This window comes from Mytilus edulis, chromosome 8 (assembly GCF_963676685.1).
Source record: "Mytilus edulis chromosome 8, xbMytEdul2.2, whole genome shotgun sequence".
Classification (NCBI taxonomy): Eukaryota; Metazoa; Mollusca; class Bivalvia; order Mytilida; family Mytilidae; genus Mytilus; species Mytilus edulis.
In genome coordinates, this window is record NC_092351.1 from 58987658 (window position 1) to 59013226 (window position 25569).

The 25569-nt window shown below is 30.7% G+C and overlaps 1 protein-coding gene across 1 annotated transcript in view; it reads left to right on the forward strand.

Annotated features, from left to right (window-relative positions):
- Positions 1 to 25333, forward strand: part of LOC139484225 (uncharacterized) — a 45837-nt gene extending 20504 nt beyond the window's left edge. The window contains exons 3-5 of the mRNA XM_071267959.1: positions 21017 to 21102; positions 22622 to 22714; positions 24259 to 25333. Of these exons, the coding sequence (XP_071124060.1) occupies positions 21017 to 21102; positions 22622 to 22714; positions 24259 to 24875 (796 nt within the window). The 3' untranslated portion in view covers positions 24876 to 25333. The remainder of the gene's footprint in view (positions 1 to 21016; positions 21103 to 22621; positions 22715 to 24258) is intronic.
- Positions 25334 to 25569: the final 236 nt, after the last annotated feature.

The following is a 25569-nucleotide window of genomic DNA, read 5'->3' on the forward strand; positions in this document are numbered from 1 at the left end:
TCATAAGTAATTAAAGCTTGATTGGAGCTAAATTATAAAAGTGAAGAAATAATTAAAACGTATTGAAAACAATGCAGAAGATGCATGAATAATATTATATTAGTAATAAATATTTATTTTTAATTTCTATTTCGATATCGTTTGCATTCATTTAAAGTTCATTGCTTGACATTATTGTTTTTCCTAAAAATCATAATACACATTTGACAATTGACTCAATGAATGATACACCAAGTAGCGGCAGACCCTATTAGACGTCTCAACGTCAAGATATCGCATTATGCATTTTATACATGTGTAACAGAACATTACATGTCGAAAATACGGTCCGTGGAATACCTATTCTTCAAAACAATAGACTTTCGGGCCAGGCAGTTTGTCAAAGACTCAGAGAGTATGGATTGCGTCGAAGACGTAACCTGACAGTACCGCCCTTCAACAGTGCCATTGGGTGAAAAGAGTATGTGCAAGACGATCGTGACGCTAGAGGTAATACACCTGGCAGCATATCATGTTAACAAATGAGTCTCGGTTTTTTCCCCGTTATAGTGATGGACTATCGTGAATAAAACCTTCTTCGCGGTCTTCCGTGACCAGTATTATCCAGTTATTTTTCTTCTGTAGAACAGTTATGGAAATCGATCGGAATCGGTACAAGGTTTGCGTTTAGTTCTTATAAGAGAGTTGATACACATCTCCCATGCAAACATTTTTCTTTGGTTGGGTATATGCGTCGTAGATTCCACTAGTAGCCAGATTAAAGTCTGAAACGGTAATTTTGGTCTGATCAAGTCTTGATTGACTTAATTTACCGCTAGAGAAATACGTTGAGACTTTTCAGATTTTAAGACACTGTTCAGATATGTTATGTCAAGTCTGTTCAGTCATGTCAAGTTAATCAAGATGGAAGGCTCTAGCGTTCAATCAAGTCTGTTAAGACTGTTTTGGACAAATTAAGACCAATCATAAAAAGTATCTTTCAAAACTTTCAGATCGGGTTAAGATCCGTTTAGTGTGTTAGAATGATATTAGGAGTTACGCCCCTTTATGTGGATGATACATTGTATTATAAATGCTAGAATAAAAAATGTATATTATTTTGAATTATTAAACATAAAATCATTCGTTGGTCTTTGTTTAAGGTGTAAGAGAATAAATTATATATTATACAGTTTTGTTAGCTTGTTTTGTTGTAGAAATAAATTATTCGCCAATAACTGTTTCTGATTTTATTTTTTTATTTTTTTATTTTCTGGTGTTAATTTATGTATTTATCTACTTATTCTTTGAAAAAAGTAATTGCAAATTTTGGACGTAACACTAACAAAAGAGTGACAACAACATCTTATAAATTTCATACGTCCAAATCATGTTTCTGGATTATACTTCATCTGGAACGATCAACGCAAAATACAAGTATTTTATATGTCAGATAATTTATATCGTTAATTTCGTTATCCTCATCAGGCCGCATCAGGGAACCATGTCTCCGTTTGAACTAAGCTTCTGAAACAGCTCTAAGGCCGTGAAGTGAGAGTGTTAAAACTATAAATAACATACCATCGGAAAGAGAAGGATGTCGATAGGTTTTACAGAAAAGAGAATGATCGGCTATAAATATGAATAATAGAGAAAATGGAAAAAAATATAAAGAATGGAGAATAATAAGGTGCTTGAATATAACGAATTGATAATAATAGACAAAAAGTATAAAGAAAAAACCCTGCCTACTAAACATTAAAGAATACAGAAATGAAGGACCCCCCTCCAGATCCTCATAGATTAAAACAATATAACCTAATTTTAAGTTCAGCATCGAGTATATGTCTTAGTACATCTTTTTGTAAATGCGCCTATCCTTTCTTTCATTTGAATAAAAAACTTATTTGATATAAAATATGTATTTATTTGTTTTTTCAGATTGCACTATTATAAATAATTCTTCTTCATCTTCTTCTTCTAAACTGTAAAAGTAACGTATGTATGCGTAATATTCGGTCTATAAAGATTAAGTTCGATGGCACGTGCCAATAATCCAAAGGTAATAAAATCAACGATCCATAAAATAACGTGGCAATTACAATGGCTATTTCACAGTTATATCATACGTGCACCTGTCATGGTATCATACATGTACCTCCGTATGTGTAGTATAAGGTTCTAAATCATTTTTGATATCTTCTTTCTAACACTATTGACGACATTGTTTAAACTACATGCTCATGTCACAAAACCGCAAATTTAGTATAGTTATTAAAAAGATAAACGATATTGAAAATGCATTTTTTTCTATCAAAAATGTATGGTCGTATATTTGTAACTCTAGGTGTTTACCTAAAATGTATTGAATATGTAAAAGTTGAGATTTTTTTTTCAAATATTTGCCAAAAGAAACATTTTCCGAAAAAAAAAAACCAATCCATATAATAACGTTTTGTCCTTTAAATCTTTTTTTGGGGGTCCGTAGAAATACCGCAAAAGACCCCTTTAGTGCAAAGAACAAAAAATTGCACTAAGGACCTGATGGAATGATAAAATTGACACAAAGGACATTGCATAACTAAGTTAACGTTTTAGAAATAAATAATTTCAAGTTTTATAATCATATCTTAAGTAATTAGAAAGTTATTTAATGTTCTATCGACACGCGCCACACTCAGTTGATTGTAATCTATAGAAATTCATTTTCGTTCAACCATGACCCGTTTTGAATAGACTAGTATACTTATTAAAAATGTATATATTATGTTATTTTATGTTGTTCTTATTTTTTATGGTATAGTTATTACTGCCGTATCTATTTTGCTTTTCTGTCTGCTATAGTTTTTACTTCTATGTAAAAGTGTATTTTCTACTTATTTTTGTTTCTTTTAATTTCGTTTGCTTGTTCCGTGAGATCACTTTTTTAAGTTTTCTAGTAATATTTTATAAAGATATTTTAAAATAGTAAAAAATGTATAGAGTTTGTTTACCAACACATACTGACATAGAAGATACACATGTTTCGCAAAGTATAACAGTTTATTACATTTTTGTTGAGCCTGCTACTTTTGTTGCAAAAGCGAGACATAGCGATCCACAAACCACAAATATTCACTTTGTGGTTAAAGTGTTTGAAACTATAATAACTTTCTTAAACTATCCTGGATTTCTACTAATGTCAGATAATTTATATCGTTAATTTCGTTATCCTCATGTATGCGTAATATTCGGTCTATAAAGATTAAGTTCGATGGCACGTGCCAATAATCCAAAGGTAATAAAATCAACGATCCATAAAATAACGTGGCAATTACAATGGCTATTTCACAGTTATATCATACGTGCACCTGTCATGGTATCATACATGTACCTCCGTATGTGTAGTATAAGGTTCTAAATCATTTTTGATATCTTCTTTCTAACACTATTGACGACATTGTTTAAACTACATGCTCATGTCACAAAACCGCAAATTTAGTATAGTTATTAAAAAGATAAACGATATTGAAAATGCATTTTTTTCTATTAAAAATGTATGGTCGTATATTTGTAACTCTAGGTGTTTACCTAAAATGTATTGAATATGTAAAAGTTGAGATTTTTTTTTCAAATATTTGCCAAAAGAAACATTTTCCGAAAAAAAAAAACCAATCCATATAATAACGTTTTGTCCTTTAAATCTTTTTTTGGGGGTCCGTAGAAATACCGCAAAAGACCCCTTTAGTGCAAAGAACAAAAAATTGCACTAAGGACCTGATGGAATGATAAAATTGACACAAAGGACATTGCATAACTAAGTTAACGTTTTAGAAATAAATAATTTCAAGTTTTATAATCATATCTTAAGTAATTAGAAAGTTATTTAATGTTCTATCGACACGCGCCACACTCAGTTGATTGTAATCTATAGAAATTCATTTTCGTTCAACCATGACCCGTTTTGAATAGACTAGTATACTTATTAAAAATGTATATATTATGTTATTTTATGTTGTTCTTATTTTTTATGGTATAGTTATTACTGCCGTATCTATTTTGCTTTTCTGTCTGCTATAGTTTTTACTTCTATGTAAAAGTGTATTTTCTACTTATTTTTGTTTCTTTTAATTTCGTTTGCTTGTTCCGTGAGATCACTTTTTTAAGTTTTCTAGTAATATTTTATAAAGATATTTTAAAATAGTAAAAAATGTATAGAGTTTGTTTACCAACACATACTGACATAGAAGATACACATGTTTCGCAAAGTATAACAGTTTATTACATTTTTGTTGAGCCTGCTACTTTTGTTGCAAAAGCGAGACATAGCGATCCACAAACCACAAATATTCACTTTGTGGTTAAAGTGTTTGAAACTATAATAACTTTCTTAAACTATCCTGGATTTCTACTAATGTCAGATAATTTATATCGTTAATTTCGTTATCCTCATGTATGCGTAATATTCGGTCTATAAAGATTAAGTTCGATGGCACGTGCCAATAATCCAAAGGTAATAAAATCAACGATCCATAAAATAACGTGGCAATTACAATGGCTATTTCACAGTTATATCATACGTGCACCTGTCATGGTATCATACATGTACCTCCGTATGTGTAGTATAAGGTTCTAAATCATTTTTGATATCTTCTTTCTAACACTATTGACGACATTGTTTAAACTACATGCTCATGTCACAAAACCGCAAATTTAGTATAGTTATTAAAAAGATAAACGATATTGAAAATGCATTTTTTTCTATCAAAAATGTATGGTCGTATATTTGTAACTCTAGGTGTTTACCTAAAATGTATTGAATATGTAAAAGTTGAGATTTTTTTTCAAATATTTGCCAAAAGAAACATTTTCCGAAAAAAAAAAACCAATCCATATAATAACGTTTTGTCCTTTAAATCTTTTTTTGGGGGTCCGTAGAAATACCGCAAAAGACCCCTTTAGTGCAAAGAACAAAAAATTGCACTAAGGACCTGATGGAATGATAAAATTGACACAAAGGACATTGCATAACTAAGTTAACGTTTTAGAAATAAATAATTTCAAGTTTTATAATCATATCTTAAGTAATTAGAAAGTTATTTAATGTTCTATCGACACGCGCCACACTCAGTTGATTGTAATCTATAGAAATTCATTTTCGTTCAACCATGACCCGTTTTGAACAGACTAGTATACTTATTAAAAATGTATATATTATGTTATTTTATGTTGTTCTTATTTTTTATGGTATAGTTATTACTGCCGTATCTATTTTGCTTTTCTGTCTGCTATAGTTTTTACTTCTATGTAAAAGTGTATTTTCTACTTATTTTTGTTTCTTTTAATTTCGTTTGCTTGTTCCGTGAGATCACTTTTTTAAGTTTTCTAGTAATATTTTATAAAGATATTTTAAAATAGTAAAAAATGTATAGAGTTTGTTTACCAACACATACTGACATAGAAGATACACATGTTTCGCAAAGTATAACAGTTTATTACATTTTTGTTGAGCCTGCTACTTTTGTTGCAAAAGCGAGACATAGCGATCCACAAACCACAAATATTCACTTTGTGGTTAAAGTGTTTGAAACTATAATAACTTTCTTAAACTATCCTGGATTTCTACTAAACTAGGACAGAAGCTTGTTTTTGATCATAAGATAGCTGGAAAAAAAAAAGAATTGTTTATCCGTATTTTTATTTATAACTGACTTTTTGGTTTTTCTGTAAGCTTATATGAATTCACTCTGTTTAATAAAAATCACATTTTTATGTCGGGGCCTTTTAATGATCGGTCGACTATATGGCAATGTTTTTCTCGTTATCGAAGGCCGTATTGTTGCCTATAATTGCTTTTCTACCTCAGGCATAGATTACCTTAGCTGTATTTGGCAAAACCTTTCGAAATTTTGGTCCTCAATGCTCTTCAACTTCGTACTTTATTTGGGCTTTTTAACTTTTTTGGATTTGAGCGTCATTGATGAGTCTTTTGTAGACGAAACGCGCGTCTGGCGTATATACAAAATTTAGTCCTGGTATCTTTGATGAGTTTATTTGCTATAAGACGTCTATGACTATTTTCGACCTTGTCGTCTTATTTTTTAAATTACGTCATTGATGAGCTGATCACTACAACGTTTAAACAAAATATTCGTTCCCGTGAAAACTATAAGATTTGTTTAACTTTCAAATTTCATCGTGATCTCTTCTCAGGATATAACGGCTATCTGTATGTTAGTTTTACAGCTAATTTCCCAATGCATGTAAAGCGAGACTTTTGTTAGCTTGATTGCTTAGTTTGTATATTTTACAATTGTAATTGGGATAATATCCAATCAAATTTAAATATAATATGTACAGATTAAAATGTGCCTCTACATTGTTTGAAGATGTCAATGTTATTTACAAAGCTTGAATTCATGTTTATACCAACAGAGCAAGCAAGCCTATCAAAATTTTACTCTACAAGCATTAGGAAATAAGCTGTAAAGTCGACAAGATAACAGGTTAATGTTCAAGTGATTTTCAGAATTTAAGATTTGTTGCAATTCTAAAGTACAATGGTTAAATCAATCTTATTATCTTTGATGTGCCACATGGGCATCCCTATAAAAAAGACAGTCCAGTCCATGCGTGGCCCATGACATTAAATATTATGCATGTCAGTGGATATTTTCTTTGTGAAGCTAGCACTAATAACCTATATTATTTACGTGTCTGAAATATTTTGAAAAGTGTAACTTAACTCTTGAACAGACCATTTATAAACGTCGTTTGTGTGAATTCGGGATTTACACGTATTAAAAACTCTTCACTTTTCGGCATTCGAGAAAACATATATTCAGCAAACACTATTGAGGAACACAAATAAAAAATAAATTTAATTTGTTAATATTTGCAACTCTTAAACCCAGCTGATATTTTTTTTATTTCTCACTTGACAAATGGGATATACACGACTTCCCAAATTTAATCTAATATTCACCTAATATATGCTCAAAGTCAACTTATTTTAAAGAAGTTTTAAAAATAAAATGGTTAAATGCAGAGATACCGTGTATATTCGGCTGAATATACATGTACCATATCGAGAATTTTACATTCATACTTGTTACGTAACGAGATATGTGCTCAGGTAAAAAGATCCAGCAGGTGGTGTATATTCTAAAGTGTTTATCGTCTTCTATTATACATGCCGATGACGATGACATTTAGCTTGAGGGCCATTTTGTTTTCGCAAAGAAAAACAAATAATTAAACAATTTTATAGATATAATATTCTGTTGAAAAATCATTTTTAAAGGTGAACAGATAAGCATAACGTCTTCGCAATTTCTTGTTAACAGCCATGGACACAGATGTCAGAATGAATAAGAAAACACTAAATTCTTAAACAATATATTGTAAAATGGACACCAAACACATGTTGATAGAATAGTGTACTGATAGTATAAAAAAGAAGATGTGGTAAGATTGTCAATGAAACAACTATCCACAAAAGACCAAAATGACACAGACATTAACAACTATAGGTCACCGTACGGCCTTCAACAATGAGCAAAGCCCATACCGCATAGTGAGCTATAAGAGGCCCCGATAAGACAATGTAAAACAATTCAAACGAGAAAACTAACGGCCTTATTTATGTAAAAAAAATGAACGAAAAACAAATATGTAACACATAAACAAATGACAACCACTGAATTACAGGCTCCTGACTTGGGACAGGCACATACATAAATTATGTGGCGGGGTTAAACATGTTAGCGGGATCCCCACCCTCCACCTAACCTAGGACAGTGGTATAACAGTACAACATAAGAACGAACTATAAAAATCAGATGAAAAAGGCTTAACTCATCAGATGGACAAAAATACAAGTGAACGCGGCCCGGTACTTATACATCCCGACACAAAAGACACAATGAACAAATCTGAGAGTATTCGCAGTTATCTGACAGCTAGTTCAAAGTCACTAACAACTAATAAAAAAATCATGTAACTAAGACTAAACTATCAATCCGTACACATCCAACATCCATCTATCTTTTTCAGATATTTCTTTTCCGCCATTCATAAGTTTAATTTTTACTTTGACTTAATGCTATACATGTATAATGTGTGTTCAGAGATGGATTTATAAACTTTATGCTTAAAATAATAAACCCAAACAGACAATAAACAGGTGATTTGGTGACCATTTAGACTTCGTTTAGATAACACACGTCTTCAAAATTAATAGTTTAAAATAAAATGTTGGGGATTTAAAATGTATATCCAAACCTATTCTATTACTTTCCTCTGAGCAAAGTCTTAAGAAAAATATATATTGAAACTGTAGGAGATCATAGTGGGTTGAACGACAACGAGACACTCGCAACCAAACAACAAAAATCACATAGTCACGTTTCTCCAACATTTGATAATTAGACTAAAGCAACATAAGGGATTAGGGGGTCCTCATAAGGACTGGCATCGTGATAATTACCTGTAATTCACCTATATCAGGTCTTAACTCAAATATTGTAAAAAGGGGGATATTGTTAAAAAATATTTATATCAAAACATTAACAAACCATATATTTTTGGTCGAGTATAACCAGAAACGGTTACGTAATTATTTTCATCCGCCGTATTTGATTTACAAAATTAAAAAGGTTATTCAACAAAAAAATCCTTAAATAAACAAGGGAAATTCTAATCAAACTGAAAATTTCATAAAAAATTATGAAGAAATAATCTCGAAATTATTTTTTTTAAAAGATATTTTTTTATTGAAAGTAACATGTTCACTGACTGTACCTCATTTTAGTAATTTATTCCATTACTTGATATATTTTTGTATTTCTGTTACATGTAGATGTTAAAATCTAAACCGATGCAAAACAGCAAAGTTTTATTTATGTAAAAAGTCACCAAAAGCGATTGTCTTCTAGTGCGAAGAACCATATATCTACCTAGTCGTTCTGTCTGTATATCACTAGAGCCGAAGCCAGTTTTCGTGGTATGCTGTCTTGGCAGATGAAATAGTCAGTCGTATATCTGTTCACTTTTTCCTCGAAAACGGAGCTGATATAAATTGGGTACATCACGTCGCGTCATGATCTATATAGTGTTGAACTGTGGGAACTGGCTTGGTGAATATTGTGCACTACTAGTATTTTCGATTTGTTACTTAAGCTTTGGACAAGTTGACTAAGAATTTTGAATTAAACTGTATAGGTGATTATAAGCTGCGTTTTGTACTTTTATATAAGATTAATGACTCAAGATATATAAATTCTTAATAGCTCTCAAAATATTAAATGTTAATTTTTATTCAAGATCGCAACATTGTAATCTATAATACATTATTATGAAAAATAGAGAACAAAATTATGAAAAAAAGCAAAAAATTGCTTCCGGCCGTATGGTAACGGATACTGGATGTGTAGTGATTGATAATTTAGTCTTAGATTATTTGTTGCTTGTTTATGTATGTTTTTGTACAGTTCTTTTATTGTTCTGTTGCACCAATGTCTCAAGATAAGGGGGAGTGTTGGAGCCTGTAATTCGGTGGTTGTCGTTGCTGTGTAATATATTCGTTTTTCGTTCATTATACTGTACATAAAATAGGCCGTTATATTTCTCGTTTGAATTGTTAAACATTTGTTTTCTCGGGTCCTTTTAAAGCTGACTATGCGGTATGACTTTGCTCATTGTTAAAGGCCGTACGGTGATCTATATTTGTTAATGTCTGTGTCATTTGGTCTCTTGCGAATAGTTGTCTCATTGGCAATCATACCACATCTTCTTTTTTATGTATAATTGTTAACTTCTATTTCATTTGGTCTCTTGTAGAGAGTTGTCTCATTGTCTATCATACCATGCACATATAAAATAAAAAATTACATCACTGTGTTAGACTATATGGACTTTTACAATTTTGGGAGACTATTAAAAAATATTTATTTCTTTAAAAAATATATACCTTTTTAACAATATTTTGGTCAAGAACAGGTGAATTACAGGTAGATATCAAGATCCAGTCCTTAAGAGGACCCCATAATCCCTAGTGCTGTTTTAGTCTAATTACCAAATGTTGGAGAAACGTGACCACACCAAGGACGGCTAGTGGGCAACATATAAGTGTTCACCAATAGATAGGTGTATACACAACATGCCATTTCTAAATCATCCCTTATGTCTTTATTATTGTGAATAATTTATCCCGGATAATAGAATACATGTTCTAGTCATGTCTTTGATTTAACAGAACAAATGATAAAAGATTCAAAAATTTGTTGTTTGTGATTATTCATAGTTGACTAGTTCTATATTTACCAGTGACACGCGTCCTAATTTTCAAGAAAAGGGACAGAAAAAGTATTAAACAAAAATAACCGGTTTTTCAAAACTATATTTTTGAAAATTCACTGCATGATTTAAACAGCTTTAAAGTGTTTCATTTAATTCTATCTTTTAGCGTATACGAAAAATTGATAACAAGTTAAACTTCAGTGTTCATGACTTACGACTATTTTATATTTCTTGTGAAATTGATAGATGAGAAGGTTTTCACAAATACCGAACAAAAAATATAGCGTAAACGTCAATTAATGGACAAGCAACACAACGAGAAAAATAAAATTTATATGAAATAAAGTAACAACATAAGTTTACAAATACGTACTTACATGTTGTAGGTGCATTTAATAAAAACAACATTTGAACTTATTATTAACATTTTTTTTTTTCAATTGTAATTTTATGTGTATGTATATTTAATGTTACCCGATATGGAGTTCTTCTAAAAATAAAAATCACTTGAATGGGTATTTCTGGTGTATATACATGTATCACACGTGCTATCTACATGTACAATATACGGAAATGACACGGCTGGGTATTGTAAAGTTACTGAAGGAAGATTAATGTCAGCTGCATATCCCCGGACGAAGAATTTACTGGTTTGTCAAAACGGTCAGTTGTAATTTGTCAAATTGTAAAGGTTTGAATCGCGCCCATCTCTTCTTTCTTTTTTATAATATGAATTGCGCCAATAAATGGAACTTTACACATTCCCCATTTCCATTTTCCATTTTATTAGTTGTGTCATATTTACCTCGAAACGATTTACTTATTTGCACGTACATGTTACATTAGAATACTGACTTCAACTGTTAAATAACTAAATATAATTACTAAAGATATAATTATAAAATTTGAAATTAAGTACTTTAAGAAAGTCTCCATTTTATGTCATGTTTTTGTGTCAGTTCTATCACCCCATCAGGTCCTAAGTGCACTATTTTGTTCTAAGTGCACTAAGGAGACCCTTTGCTTGTACCTGTCAATACCGGAAAGGACCTCATCAATGCACTAAGAACAAACATCTGAAAACAAGTCTATAATATTTGCGCAATTAAATGGTTGTTTTATTGGCGCAAATGAATGCTGCAGTTTTTACAATAAAGCATGTAAAATAAGAATTGGCGTAATTAAGTTGTTGCGCAAATTCATTCTTTTTCAGCGAAACTAGATATCCAGTGGCAGATTCAGAGGGGGCGTAGAGGATGTACGCCCCTCTTCAATGATATCTCAATGTAAATGTAGTCCTGCTTTTTTTTTAATTTTACACTCTATTCTGTCCTGCATTTCTTAGTTATTAATTTATCCTGACTTGTTTTTCATTAAGTCATCATGACTTTTCTATTTCGCAAGATGGCCATACTGCCTTTTTTCTCTTAACTCCCGTCATGCTTTATTTCAATTTTTATACGTCAGACAAACTTCTTCATGCATGTAACTTCATATTTCAAAATGGATACGAAATGTCTTAATTGATACGTTCTACATTGCATTTAAAACATCCATTGAAAGAATATTGTATAATAAGAAATCCTTGTCCGCTGTTGGAAGTTCTGTTTCGCCATTTTTCGTTCTTGTCATGAGACGATATTTCAGGGGTTTTAATTGTTAAACTCGTTAAATCAAACAACGAACATATTCCATCTCAACATGAGAAACAGTGGCTCATTTACATTTATCAATGTTTTGTTTACAATTATTTCCCACGTATTTCCCTAGTGAAATCTGCAATAATTATTATATCATCATGTTGTTGGATTTTCACATTATAACAAAACTAAGAATATGACGGATGCATTTATAGTTAGCTGTTTCAATGTCCAGTGGCAACTATTAGATGTATCATTAGGAGGAAATGTACAATGTTATAATAACATTAGATATATGTTTCATTATAATGCGTTATTCTAATTGGCTTCTCTGCAATCTTGCGTTATTCCTTAATCAATTTAAATACACAATAAAATGTATCATTCATGATGACACGAGGTCCCACAATAGAGTGCACAAGTAAATAAACACAACCGTCCTTTTGATGATCAATTTGTTAACTTGCTGGGACTATCATTCTAATAGCATAATAGTCCCCGTTAAATCTGAGCTCTACCGTTAAATAGTACTGTAATTGTATTAATGTTATTATTTTATTTTTACGCTGTCTTAATTTGTAATTTAATATAGTTATTTTTAAAAGTATAATATAGTGTCTTGTAGTCATTTTTGGGCAGGATATTGTTTGTTTTAGAGTGTATGAATAATTTTTATTGCAATCAACTTAAAAAAAACTAAACTATGTGGACCGTATGTCATCAAATAAATTTTACCTTATACAAGACAGCTGATTGGATAAATATGATAGGTTGTTACGCCTACATTGATACTGATGTCCAATCGAATACCAGCAGACACCTGTCAGTAAAAAACAAATTGCAAGCGTGGCCGATTTATGTGTTTATTCGATATTTGAAAAATAATTTAGATAGCCGCTATTCGTTTACTCTTTTTCAGGTGAATTCCAATAACTGTTTTTTCACTTTCTTATTAAACAGAAAGGTATTTAAATATGAGCGTACAACCAGTAACGGAATACTACAAGCATTTTATATACCGTGTGTATAAAAAACATTATCAAATTATATTTGTAGATTGTAAAAGATTAAGAATATTTTTATATCTGTTCTAAATCATCTGAAATAAAATAAAACATATTTCTCTCTGCCTGAATGCAATCGTAAGCAAATTTTTTTTTACTTTTTTTTTTTTGTCTATTTGCAAATGACGAAGAATTCTCCTTAAACTGAAATATTAAACAGACAGACTAACTTTAAAGGACAAAATACTAGCGTGTACTTTCATCCAAGGAAATGAATTTCTATAAAGTAACTAATCTAAGTGGCCATCGATGTGTAATATTTGACACTGGACATTATTTTTGAAGCAATGCAATACGTATAATGTATACTATCAATCAAAATTAAAGACTTTTGAATGTAACAATATGGTACAAATCCATTTGATTTATTGAATTTTTATATATTTTTTTTTATCTAAATGAAAATGTTGTAAACTGCTCCCAGTTAATATAAATAAGAAGATGTGGTATGTGTGTCAATGAAACAACTCTCCATCATTCAAGTCACATGGTATAATTTAATAAGAGGTCAAAAGTACGACCTCAACACGGAGCTTTGACCCTCATCGAACAGCAAGCTATAGCGGTCCCTAAAACGACAAGTGTAAAACAATTAAAAATGAAAAACAAAAGTCTAATCTATAAATACGGTCATTTCGCTACGTTATTTTATAACTTTTTGGTCAATTTCGAAATAGCAAGTAAGCGTCTCACTGTTTTTCAAAATGAGTAGTAACACTGGTGCTTCAAAATATCTGATACGAAACAGAAATATAAACCGTACATTAGATTTTATCAATCGTGTCTTAACTAACGTTGTTTGGTATTTTTCTATGATATGATTTACTCTTGTATTTAAGAGCCAGTCTGCCATAAAACCATGCAAAATCTCAAATTTCGTCCAAATTGGTAGTTATAACTGGGCAACATTATATATATTTCCAAAATGTTTGGGTATTTAGGAGTTAAGATAAAAAAAAATTTTTTTGTAAATTCACACTATTTTTCATTTAACAGCCTTATTTGCATATTTGTGAATTATTAAAAAAAAATGCAAAAAAAATCACCATATTTAGGTACTTTTCAAAGGTCTGGATAATTGATATATCTCCTAAATATAGCATTATCTTGTTATATTTTGCAAAGAACATTATAAAAAAAAAGAAAAAATGCATTTTGACATTTTTTTTACCTTTTGGCAGGTTGCCAGAGAGGTTCGTGCAACAGATGTATTATATAACTTGCATGTAGTACATGTACTCAGTAGGTGTTTTCTCTCAAGATCATATTAATTTTTTTCAACTTTTAGGATTTTTTTAAAGGTGCATATCAGTTCTAAGACAAGTAAAAAAATTTAGCCTGGCAAATATTGGGAAATTGGAAAAAAATGCTCCCAAATATCTATAAAATGCACTAATTGTAATAGTTTTTGCCCCTTAATATTTCAACTAAAACTGATCAAAGTAGACTTATATTCCGGACAATAACTTTAGTTTAAGTGTATAGATCTTTATGATTTTTTTTCAGAGGGTTCAATACCACAAAAGGAAGGTTTAGATCGATTTTGGGGATGATGGTCCCAACCGTTTAGGAATTAAGGATCCAGAAGGGGCCAAAAAACAAGCATTTTATAGTTTAAGGATAATAACTTGTGTATAAGTATTTCAATTGCTCTGATATTGTATCACAATGTTTAAAACCCCACGTAGAAGGTTTGGATTTATTTAAATGGGTCATGGGTTCAAAGTTAGGAATTAAGGGCCAAAAAGGGGCCAAAAAACAAGCATTTTTCTAGTTTCAAGACAATAACTTGTGTGTAATTGTATGGATCTCTCTCAAATTGTACCACAATGCTCCATATAACAAAGGGGAGGCTGGGATTTAGTTTTGGATTAATTGTCCAAAATATGTAGGAATAAGGGGCCAAAAAAAGGGCCAAAAAGAAGCATGTTTCTAGTTTCCAAAGAATAACTTGGGTTTAAGTATATGGATCTCTCTGTAATTGTACTACAAGGTTATATACTTAAAAGGAAAGGATGGGATTGTGTTTAAGGGTTATTCCTTAAAGGGGGTTTCAATAAATGGGGGGGGGGGGGGGGATTTGTAAACAATTTTTTAAGGGATTTCTTTTTTTTTTTCAAAATTTTTCAAATTTTCAAGAAGAAATCTTCAATTGCACAGTATTGTGCAATAGATTTGTTGATATTTGACCGCATTTATTTTGTAACAAAAACCTTTATTTTTGTCAAAAATGCAATCACAATCCAAATTCAGACAGCATCAAACTTAAACATTGTGACCAACTTTAATTTGCCCCAACTGTTCAGGGTCCAACCACTGCGGTTGTATAAAGCTGCGCCCTGCGGAGCACCTGATTTTCACATACTTTCAATTGATGACAGTCTTTTAAAAAGCTTTTTATATGAAACAGAGTTGTGAACATACTTGTACTTCAAAAAATCTTCCTGTTTGAAACTTTTGATGGGAATGCAACCAATTATAGGGGCAATCACTCATTGAGTGTCTAGATTCGAAATCTGTGTCTATTAGAGCGTATGTAAAAAATGGGGCCATTTTTTTTCATCTACGAAAAAAGTTTATATGTGCATATATAATGTGCCATATAAAAGTGTTTGATTTATATCTCAGATTAAATAAAGATTAAAGAAAGACATTTGAGGTGACCCTACTTCTTCAAAAATCGAAAGCTTTTCCAAAATTATCTTGAATGTCACCTCTCCAAAGAACATCTCTTTCCTGTTTGTTGATACTTTAAGATTTTGATTTTAAGTCCCCTAACGGCTAACGTCTAAGTGGACTTAGGTTTGCACTGCGTTTGTCTGTCTGTCAGTCTGTCTATCTGTCATTTCGGCAAATCAAGACTTTTTGTGCTTGTAGATTTTGATTTGATATTTGGTTTATTGATTTATCATGACAAGTTACAGGTCGAATTCATTATTCACGCTTTAAGCTTTTTTCTTTGTTCAGTTGAAGCCCTTTCTCTAGAATTAAATTTTTGATGAAATACTTATTCATTAGAAGATTTCTGTTCAAACGGAAATAACTAATTTTTTTAAAGACAAAAATGACATTTTGAATGTTTTTCCTTTTCTTTGGTATTTAGTGATTCAGTTTTGTTCCAGTCTGATATTTGTGTGCAGAGTTGTGGTCTTTGGACATATGAAGTTCACTTAGATAGTCAGAATTCAACAAGTTTTTTTGTTTTTTTGCTTGAAGATTTTGTCTCGATATTTTTATGTAGTTTACACCATGACAAATTATAGATCAAGTTAAAATTTTGTTCCATTACAATGAATTTGTAACGGGTTGGGGACTATGACTGTATTGTCATGTATTACTCACAAAATGCTTGTTTTTATCCCAAAAAATTCTGATGCTGCAAAATTGTTTAATATTAAGTTAAAATAGATATTGATGACTTTATTATGTTAAATTTTTTCAGATCTATCAAACTTTTACTTTTTTTGCTAATACCTTTATCATGTTCATTCATGATTAAAAACTTGTATTTAGACCATTTTGCACGTTTTTCTTTACGGTAGACCACCATAATATTACATGTATATAAACAGTAAAATCTTACCATTTTAATGACAATATAAAAAAAGAAGATGTGGTATGATTGCCAATGAGACAACTGTCCACAAGAGACCAAAATGACACAGACATTAACAACTAAAGGTCACCGTACGGCCTTAAACAATGAGCAAAGCCCATACCGCATAGTCAGATATAAAAGGCCCCGATAAGACAATGTAAAACAATTCAAATGAGAAAACTAAAGGCCTTATGTATATAAAAAATGAATGAAAAACAAATATGTTACACATAAACAAACGACTACCACTGAATTAAAGGCTCCTGACTTGGGACAGGCACATACATAAATAATGTAGCGGGTTTAAACATGTTAGCGGGGGACCCCAACCCTCCCCCTAACCTAGGACAGTGGTATAACAGTAAAACATAAGAACGAATTATAAAAATCAGTTTAAAAAGGCTGAACTCATCAGATGGACAAAAATACAAGTGGACATGGCCGGGTAATTGTATGTCTGCTCAACAGTTTAACCATTTATCTGTGTATATTTGTTTTTATACAACCGCAAAAAAATGAAAAATTTTGGTCGTATATTGGTATGACGTTGCCGTTGACATCGTCGTCGTCACCCAAAGATATTTGGTTTTCGCACTATAACTTTAGTATAAGAAAATAGAAATCTATGAAATTTAAACACAAGGTTTATGACCATAAAAGAAAGGTTGGGATTGATTTTGGGAGTTTTGGTACCAACAGTTTAGGAATTAGGGGCCAAAAAGGGTCCAAAATTAAACTGTTTGATTTCATAAAAAAAATGAATTATTGGGGTTCTTTGATATGCCAAATCTAACAGTGAATTTAGATTCTTAATTGTTGGTCCTGTTTTCAAATTGGTTTACATTAAGGTCCAAAGGATCCAAAATTAAACTTATTTTGATTTTAACAAAAATTTAATTCTTGGGGTTCTTTGATAATGCTGAATCTAAAAATGTACTCAGATTTTTTATTATGGGCCCAGTTTTCAAGTTGTTCCCAATCGGGGTCCAACATTAAACTTTGTTTGATTTCAACAAAATTGAATAAATGGGGTTCTTCAATATGCTGAATCTGACCATGTATTTAGATTTTTAATATTTGCCCCGGTTATCAAATTGGTCCACATTGATGTCTAATGGGGTCTAAAATTGAACATTATTTGATTGCATCAAAAATTGAATTCCTGGGGTTCTATGATATGCTGAATCTAACCATGTATTTAGATTTTGGATATTTAACCATAATAAGTAAATGTCAAATTAAATGTTTTTAAGTTTAAGTTCTTAGACCACACTCATTCTGTTGTGTCAACTATTTAATCACAATCCAAATTCAGAGCTATATCAAGCTTAAATGTTGTGTCCATACTTTGCCCCAACTGTTCAGGGTTCGACCTCTGCAGTCGTATAAAGCTGCACCCTGTGGATTATCTGGTTATTACATGTGGTTATGAAATAAATTTTATTGCAATTTGAAATATTTGTGTTTGTCTCAGCTGGTAGTAATAGGCCATCTGTATTTTACATGTCTTATTCCCAAGCCTCAAATTGCTAGAGATTACATTCTAGGAGGAAACTTAACATTACTGTTATGTCCACTGTTCTTCCAGAATTGACATAGGGATAACGAACTGGTTCATGTCAGCGTCACAAAATTTCAGTTCCAGTTTTATCAGGAACTACTAGGAGTAGTCTCTTTATATTTGACATAAAGCTTTATCACAATATACAAAATATAGCACTTTTCTAGGTAAGAGGCACAATTCTATGAAATTCACAAAACTATTAAATCTTCCTCTTTTCTGGAAATAGATAACATGGATGTACAAGGCTGCCCAGTTTGTACAATTTTGTCTACATTTTTATACTATTTTAGAAAAGAAAATACCCCGATTTCATCTGAAGGAGACGTGCTTAGAATTTTTAGTACTTTTTATGATAGTATTTTTGTCTAAATTGCAAGGGGTTGCATTCATGTTGAGTCTCTATCTCTTATATGTTAAACAGTTTTATGAATCATTATCAAATACAACATGTTTTAAAAATTTAAGACTGAACTCAATTGTGGCCACTTTGAATTTAGACAAAAAAGCGTCTAAAAACTAGACTATTATAAAATGCTAAAATTGTGAAGAACTCATGGTGATATTACCTGATGAGTGTGCATAGTATTGTAAATAAAACAGCCCATTTTAAGTTACTAAAGTAATTTACTTTTGAATAAGTAAAGATTTTAAACATATGGTAAAAATGCTCCGTTTAGGGGCAAAAAATGCAAAAAAGCGGTTTTCCCGGGTTTACTCCTTTAGTATATTTTATAATTTAAACTAAGTTAAACTTGATTTATTCAATTAATATAACCAGTAAACATTAGTTCAGTAATTATTTTTCTTATATTTTGACTATTACATACTTTTAAAAAGTTTCTAATGAAACAGATCAAAAAATCAAAAAATTGGCAAAATGGCCATCACGCCTATCTTTAATTTATTTTTTTCTCGTAAGAAGGTATCATTTGCCGAGCACCATTTTCTTGCATTTTGTAGATAAATATATAAGCTTCATGAAATATTACATTTTATTGAAAATAAAACATGATCTTACAAGATTCAAGCCTTTAAAAATATACAAATTTTGCTGAATCGGCACTTTTTCAAAACCATGCAATTTCAACCTGTTAGTAGGGGTATTGAGAAATCTCACAACTTTTTGAATTATCATAATTTCCTTTCATTTTAAGTTATTAGTTAAGATATTTGTTATCATTAAGCTGTATTTTTTCTATAAAACAAAAAAAAATCAGGTCAAAATACCCTAAAATAGGCTTGAAATGGCCATTTGTCAGTACAGAAATAGACAATTATCGAATGTTCGGCATACACAAATAATGGCTGAATATTTTTTCAAAATATTTTGCACAAATAGTTATTACATATAAGGTATCTAAAATACAAAATATCAGTCTGATTGGAATATTTTGGATTTGGACCATTTTGCATGGTTTTATCACAGACTGGCTCTTAATTCGTGCTAAAAAAAAAATGGCGAAAAAAAAATTCAAATGAGTTATCGACATCGGTCTTTATATGTATATAATGGTCAATATAAACTGTCAATTAAATTTAAAAAAAAAAGCTAATATAATTGTTGCATTTATTAAAAAAAATATAAAATAATGTTTTATTTGTAAATGTAATAATTTAACCCGGTTTAACCTTATACATCTTATATTAAAGATAAAACGTGGAACTTCATTCATTATACGTCCAGTGACACGAATGTGTAATTATTTAGGTAGTTTATGCTCATCCGTTTCGGTTGACTGCTTAAATAATCCGTTTATTAAAATGTAAATAACTTTCACCAAGCATCTGTCATCTGTGTACAATTTTAAAATAAAAAGTAAATCATATACTTAAAATATACGTTTCTTGACCAAATATAGATAAGAACTATTACTCTACATTAGAAACAAAAAATGTTTAAGAACATCTTTGAGATATATATAATACTGATCATTATATCTTTAGAGGCGGAATGCATACATCCAGGACTACTTTATGTGAGACTGTAAAGTTTTTATGACAAATTTTCCGGTTACAACAATTAATCTTTTCTCATATAACCAATGAAATGTTAAAGATTCTATCGGAAATAAATGAATTGTTTTTAAAGTTTGCATACTTTATTTAATTAAATAGATATACAGTCATATTAAAGGATCACAAAAGAATATCATCCAAGATATAGAGATTATATTCATAAAGGGGGAGTAACCCCTGATAAAAACAGATAAAGTGTCGCCCGTTTTATTCAAAATATTTAAAATCTTAACACAACTGAACACGATCTTACTGCAACTAGACAAGTTGTTCACCTTTGGTCTTATTTAATCTGAACGTGATCTAATCAAGTCTTATTTGGATGCTAGACGAATCTGTCTTATTTATCTTGACACGACTGATCTGACTGAACACAATATATCTTAACAGAGTCTGAGTGTCTAAACAGGTCTTAACGTTTTTCTCTAGCGGTAAATTAAGTCGATTAAGACTTGATCAGACCAAAATGACCGTTTCAGACTTAAATCTGGCTACTAGTGTTCGAAGCTTTATATGCGTTTCTACGATAGGCGGTCATACTCGCTTTAACATTCCGCAAACTGAAGTTCCGGATAATAACTTTGATTCGTCCGTTTTTTTGGTCTAGGAATGTCTGTGACGTGTTTATGTTAATGTGTAAAATATATAGTTTATCAATTTGGTATTTGATCTCTACCAAACGATAAAAACAAAATGATTCAAGTCTTGTATCGGTTTTGTTTTGTGTCCTAGTATGTTAACTCTTGCAGTTTGTCACTATTGAATACGTTGTGTACGTATTCTTCTTAATCGTGTTAATTGAAACAACAATAGCATTAATAACATAATGTGTCATGTCATTTCGTACGTTTCAAATATTAATATTAATTCTTCATAGATGCCACAATGTAGATGGATGTATAGATTTGAGGGACAATCCTAGAACATTAGAGGAGTTGCAAACAACGAGTTCTAGAAAACAAGGTGATTTAATAAATCGATTATGTGTCTTTTTATGATGTATATTTATTGGAAATCATAGTTGGTTATCAGACATGTTTCTAAATATTCTTTGCGAAAATACTGTGCCGGAATGTACCTTTTGTATTTGAATCAAATCTACAAAGAGACAAGAAAAGTATGATTTAAGAAAATAAAAACATTGCCTACTTAATTCACACAATTCATTATACTTAAATGATCTTAATTGAAATTAGTAATCAAATTATCCTGGCTGATACTTTTATCTTTGTAATTCCTCTAAGATGCAGTGCTATTTTTTTGTCCAAGTACATGTAATTATACAGATTGACGCTTACAACTTTTGGATTAAATCTCAGTGTTCATATTATTAAGGAAAACAGTTTGCTATTCACTTATTTATCATTAATATAATAATAATATTATATAAGAAAGACATTTCAGTCATTTTTTAAAAAAAATGGAGATTCCACTACGTTATGGACGTACAAAAAGTATGACTGGAACAAAGTTGTAAAAGGCAAAATAATGAAGAACCCCGCCTTCCCCTCCACACCGCTCCAACGTAAGAAGTGTAAGAGTAAAAGTATATGTGGTATGATTGGCAATAAGAAATATCTTCCTAGAGATGAAATGACACAGAATTTAACAACTAAAGGTAACCGTACGGCCTCCAACAGTAAATAATTTAAGGACACATGTAAGACATGTCAAACAGGTTAACTGAAGACAGCAACACTCCATTTACATAGAAAAGTAGTATAACAATACAAATTAAACACATACTATCAACATAATTTGACAAAGACTTAAATCATTAGATGGATACAATGCTGAACTTCATCAAGTAAAGATGTTAGAGTACCGGGTGCATTTTACTTCTAGTTCACAGCTAAAAACAAACTACCCAAAGACTGAAATCGCTTCACATATTAAGAAAGAAATTCATAATGAAAGTGTTATAATTCAATTTTAAGAATAAAGAAAATTATGGCAGATATTTGATCAATAATCCATACAATTGTTATATATCATGTTTCCGTCATTTCACATAAAATATAAGTTTGTGATTCTCACAAATTATCTATTAATTGTAAGGAATAGTATTTATAAACGTCAGTAATTTATATTATTATTGAATTTCTTCGATGAACTAACACTTGATCATATTCAATTGTTATAAGTCTACCTTTCTGGTGTTGCAATTAACAAAAACTGATAATAGAATATTTGGAAGACGGTGGTGTATTCACGTATTACATAGCTTGTATGCGGAGCTAAATGACAATAGATATTAGGAAAATGGCAGCTGGATTCGCGTGGAATTGACAATGACTGATGAATTGGTGCATATACGTCACGCTTGATACACTCGGGTACTAATAATAGAGTTGTGCTCATGACAATTCGCTTACTCAATCAAATTTAAAGACACACTGATGATATCTCCGTTATACTTACGATATTGTTATTGTTTGTTAAGGTTTGATTAAGTTACACTGCGTTTTCAAATAAATTTTAGAAAACAGTCCAACTACACATGCAGCCACGACAGAAGCTGTTCCTCGCACATCTGTGTTCATAAAAACATTTCCGGGAAAAGAAGAAGGCTTAGGTAAATTTAATTTTTTGATCGAAATGTTTTATTGTTTCCATAAACGATAGTTTATACCCTCTTGAATGATTATGTTGAAATATGCAATTTCAAAAGCTTATGTTTACAAAATGTATGTAAGAAGAACCCATGTATTGGTCAGGTATGTTGTTCAACTGAATATAGAACAATTTAATTTATTGAAATCATTTAAAATAATAAAAAAAAAATCATTGATATATATCATTATATGAATATTAAACAAAAAACACAAAAATGTATCGGCCGAATGCGTTGCACGTTGGAGCCTAGTTGAAATCTATTTCATCTGTAAGTTATGGTTAACATGTGTTTAATTGGTATATTTGTTCTATTAACTTGAACGTGTTTTCATTTTAAATGCATTGCGGAGACTGGCTAATGTGTTCTATAACCTGAGTCCTGCAATATTTGCAAAACTCTGCAGGAGACAGATGCATTTGCTTTGCTTCCTTTGATTGTTATATTTTATGTTTTTATTTGTGTTCACTTTTATTTCTCAAAATACATTTTAATTGTGTCTGTAAAATCAAATGCATTAATAGAATATTGATTTGTATTTGTAGTAATATCATTTTGGACCTTTTATTCTGTCCAATCAAACATTCTCCAATTCTTGGTATTATTGTATACCACATGTTGTATAATAGAGTAAGGTGGATTGTTAAGACACTGAAATTAATTCAAATCATGAAAATTATAATACATTGTAATAAAAAAAAAGATAGAAACGTTTTTTTAGATTTCAGAAAAAAAATTATAAGATGCATTAGTACATTGTAGTAGAATAAATGTTATGTACACACGAATATCTTGATAAGAATACAACTTACAATTTTGTTATGCAAAACATGCTCATCCTGTACTGATACATTTTTACATTAGTTTAATATGGAAACTTATTTCAGACTGCGTTTCAAGTGAATATTATTGACAAAAAAGTTATAAACATTAGTCCAATGAAATACTAAACGGATGATATTGTCCACATAATTTCTGAAAAAAAGGTAGATTCTTAAGTAACATGAGAAAATGCGGTTGAAAACAATCATTCAGATACACTCAGAACGTTAGATAAAATAGGAAAATTTTGTGATAATACATGTACTATACTATCAGTTTTCTTCATCAGATACACATTTCGACAACTGATATTTCGTCAGCGATGCAAGATGCGACAACATTTGAAAATAAAAAAAATAAAAAATGAAAGACAAAACTTAGAAAAAGACAAATTTAGCATGATAAAGAAATATATTATATTTGGGAATAGTATCACCTAAGAGGAAAACATCAATAAAACAGTTTTTTCATACAATGTAACAGTACCGAAGTACTGGTAAAAGCCCAATACCGTAGATTACTTTCTTTTTAACAGGTTTTTTTTCTAACAAACATGCAGGTTTTTTTTTATTTCACTCAACTTTCAAAAGGTGCAGTATGGTAATATTTTCTTTGCATTACTTGCATTTTTTATTTGACATGTTTGTGTTCAGTAACTTTAAGGACATTCTTGTGTCTTGTAGGTCTAATAAATACAGAAGTTTTCATTTACTCAATATGTGGAGTCAGCACTTTTCTTATTCTTATTTTCACCATCGTGTGCCTATGTGTCCACAGAAAATCCAAAAAAGCAAACGTTAATCAACTTTCTGAAAACCACATACATGGTAATAATCGCCAAGCTGACGAAGTCGTTGACCTCGAAATAAGTCAAGACATTTCAACAGAAAAGGGGACATGCCATGAATACGAAGAAATCGATGAGCGAAAGATGTCTGACTTCTTCATAATATCATCTTTACAACAAGGCGATTTAAGTAATAATGACAATTCTAGCGAATCATCAGATGGCATTAGGTTACCGAACGATGGTTATCTAAATCCTTATCAACCGTTACAACCTACAATGCCGCACACAGGAGACAGCCACAGTGAATCTGATGAACACAATCGTCCCTCTAAAGTGAACTTGTTATACACAAATCTTTATCAATCTCTTAAATCCAATAGAGATGAAAAAATAAGGTTATATTCTAGATGTTATAGCGTACAGTACCTAGAGCTGGTAGATGAACCAATCAAAAAGAAAAACGAAACAATTATCAAAGAAAATAGTAAACGACATGTACAAACATTGTAGTAAACATGACACGAACGCAATTTTAAAGGCATACATTAGGGAAAAAACGTGAAGAAGGCATACACGCTATAATTTACATCGAAATCAAAATAATAAATATTAGTAATAAGGGGGTTATGACAATGAGTAATATGTTACGTAAACACCCTTGACGATTTAAAGGCATAACAAGTGCACAATAATTATACATTAATTATATCATTAAATACAAACGTTTTTTGAGGTCAATGCTTATCATTTTGGTATATCTATAAATTGCAACATTTTTGTTGAATACATGTTAAATACTTTTAACTCCTTTGTTATGATTTTTATTTACCGTTTTAAATATCGGGAGTATTTTAATTCTTTAATATAAATATCATTATATTATTAATATATCTATCATGGGTCTATACCACTATTATTTCACTCGAGTGTACGAACTTTTACGACCCAAACCTGAAGTGATGATTTATTTTTACAGTTGTTGTCTGTTTGTCATACAAATGTATTTTCATATCATTTTATTGTATTTCAAATAGTTTTCATGGCATATATAGCGTTGAAAATGGTTAGGACAGTTTTTCAATCTCCAAGATTGAGCTAAATGATGTCGATTTTGAATTTAAGATGGCCGCCGTAAAAAAAATTAAAAACATGTTGGCTACCCCTCTAGTATGATAAGGTACTCCCTAATGAACGTCTATGCCAA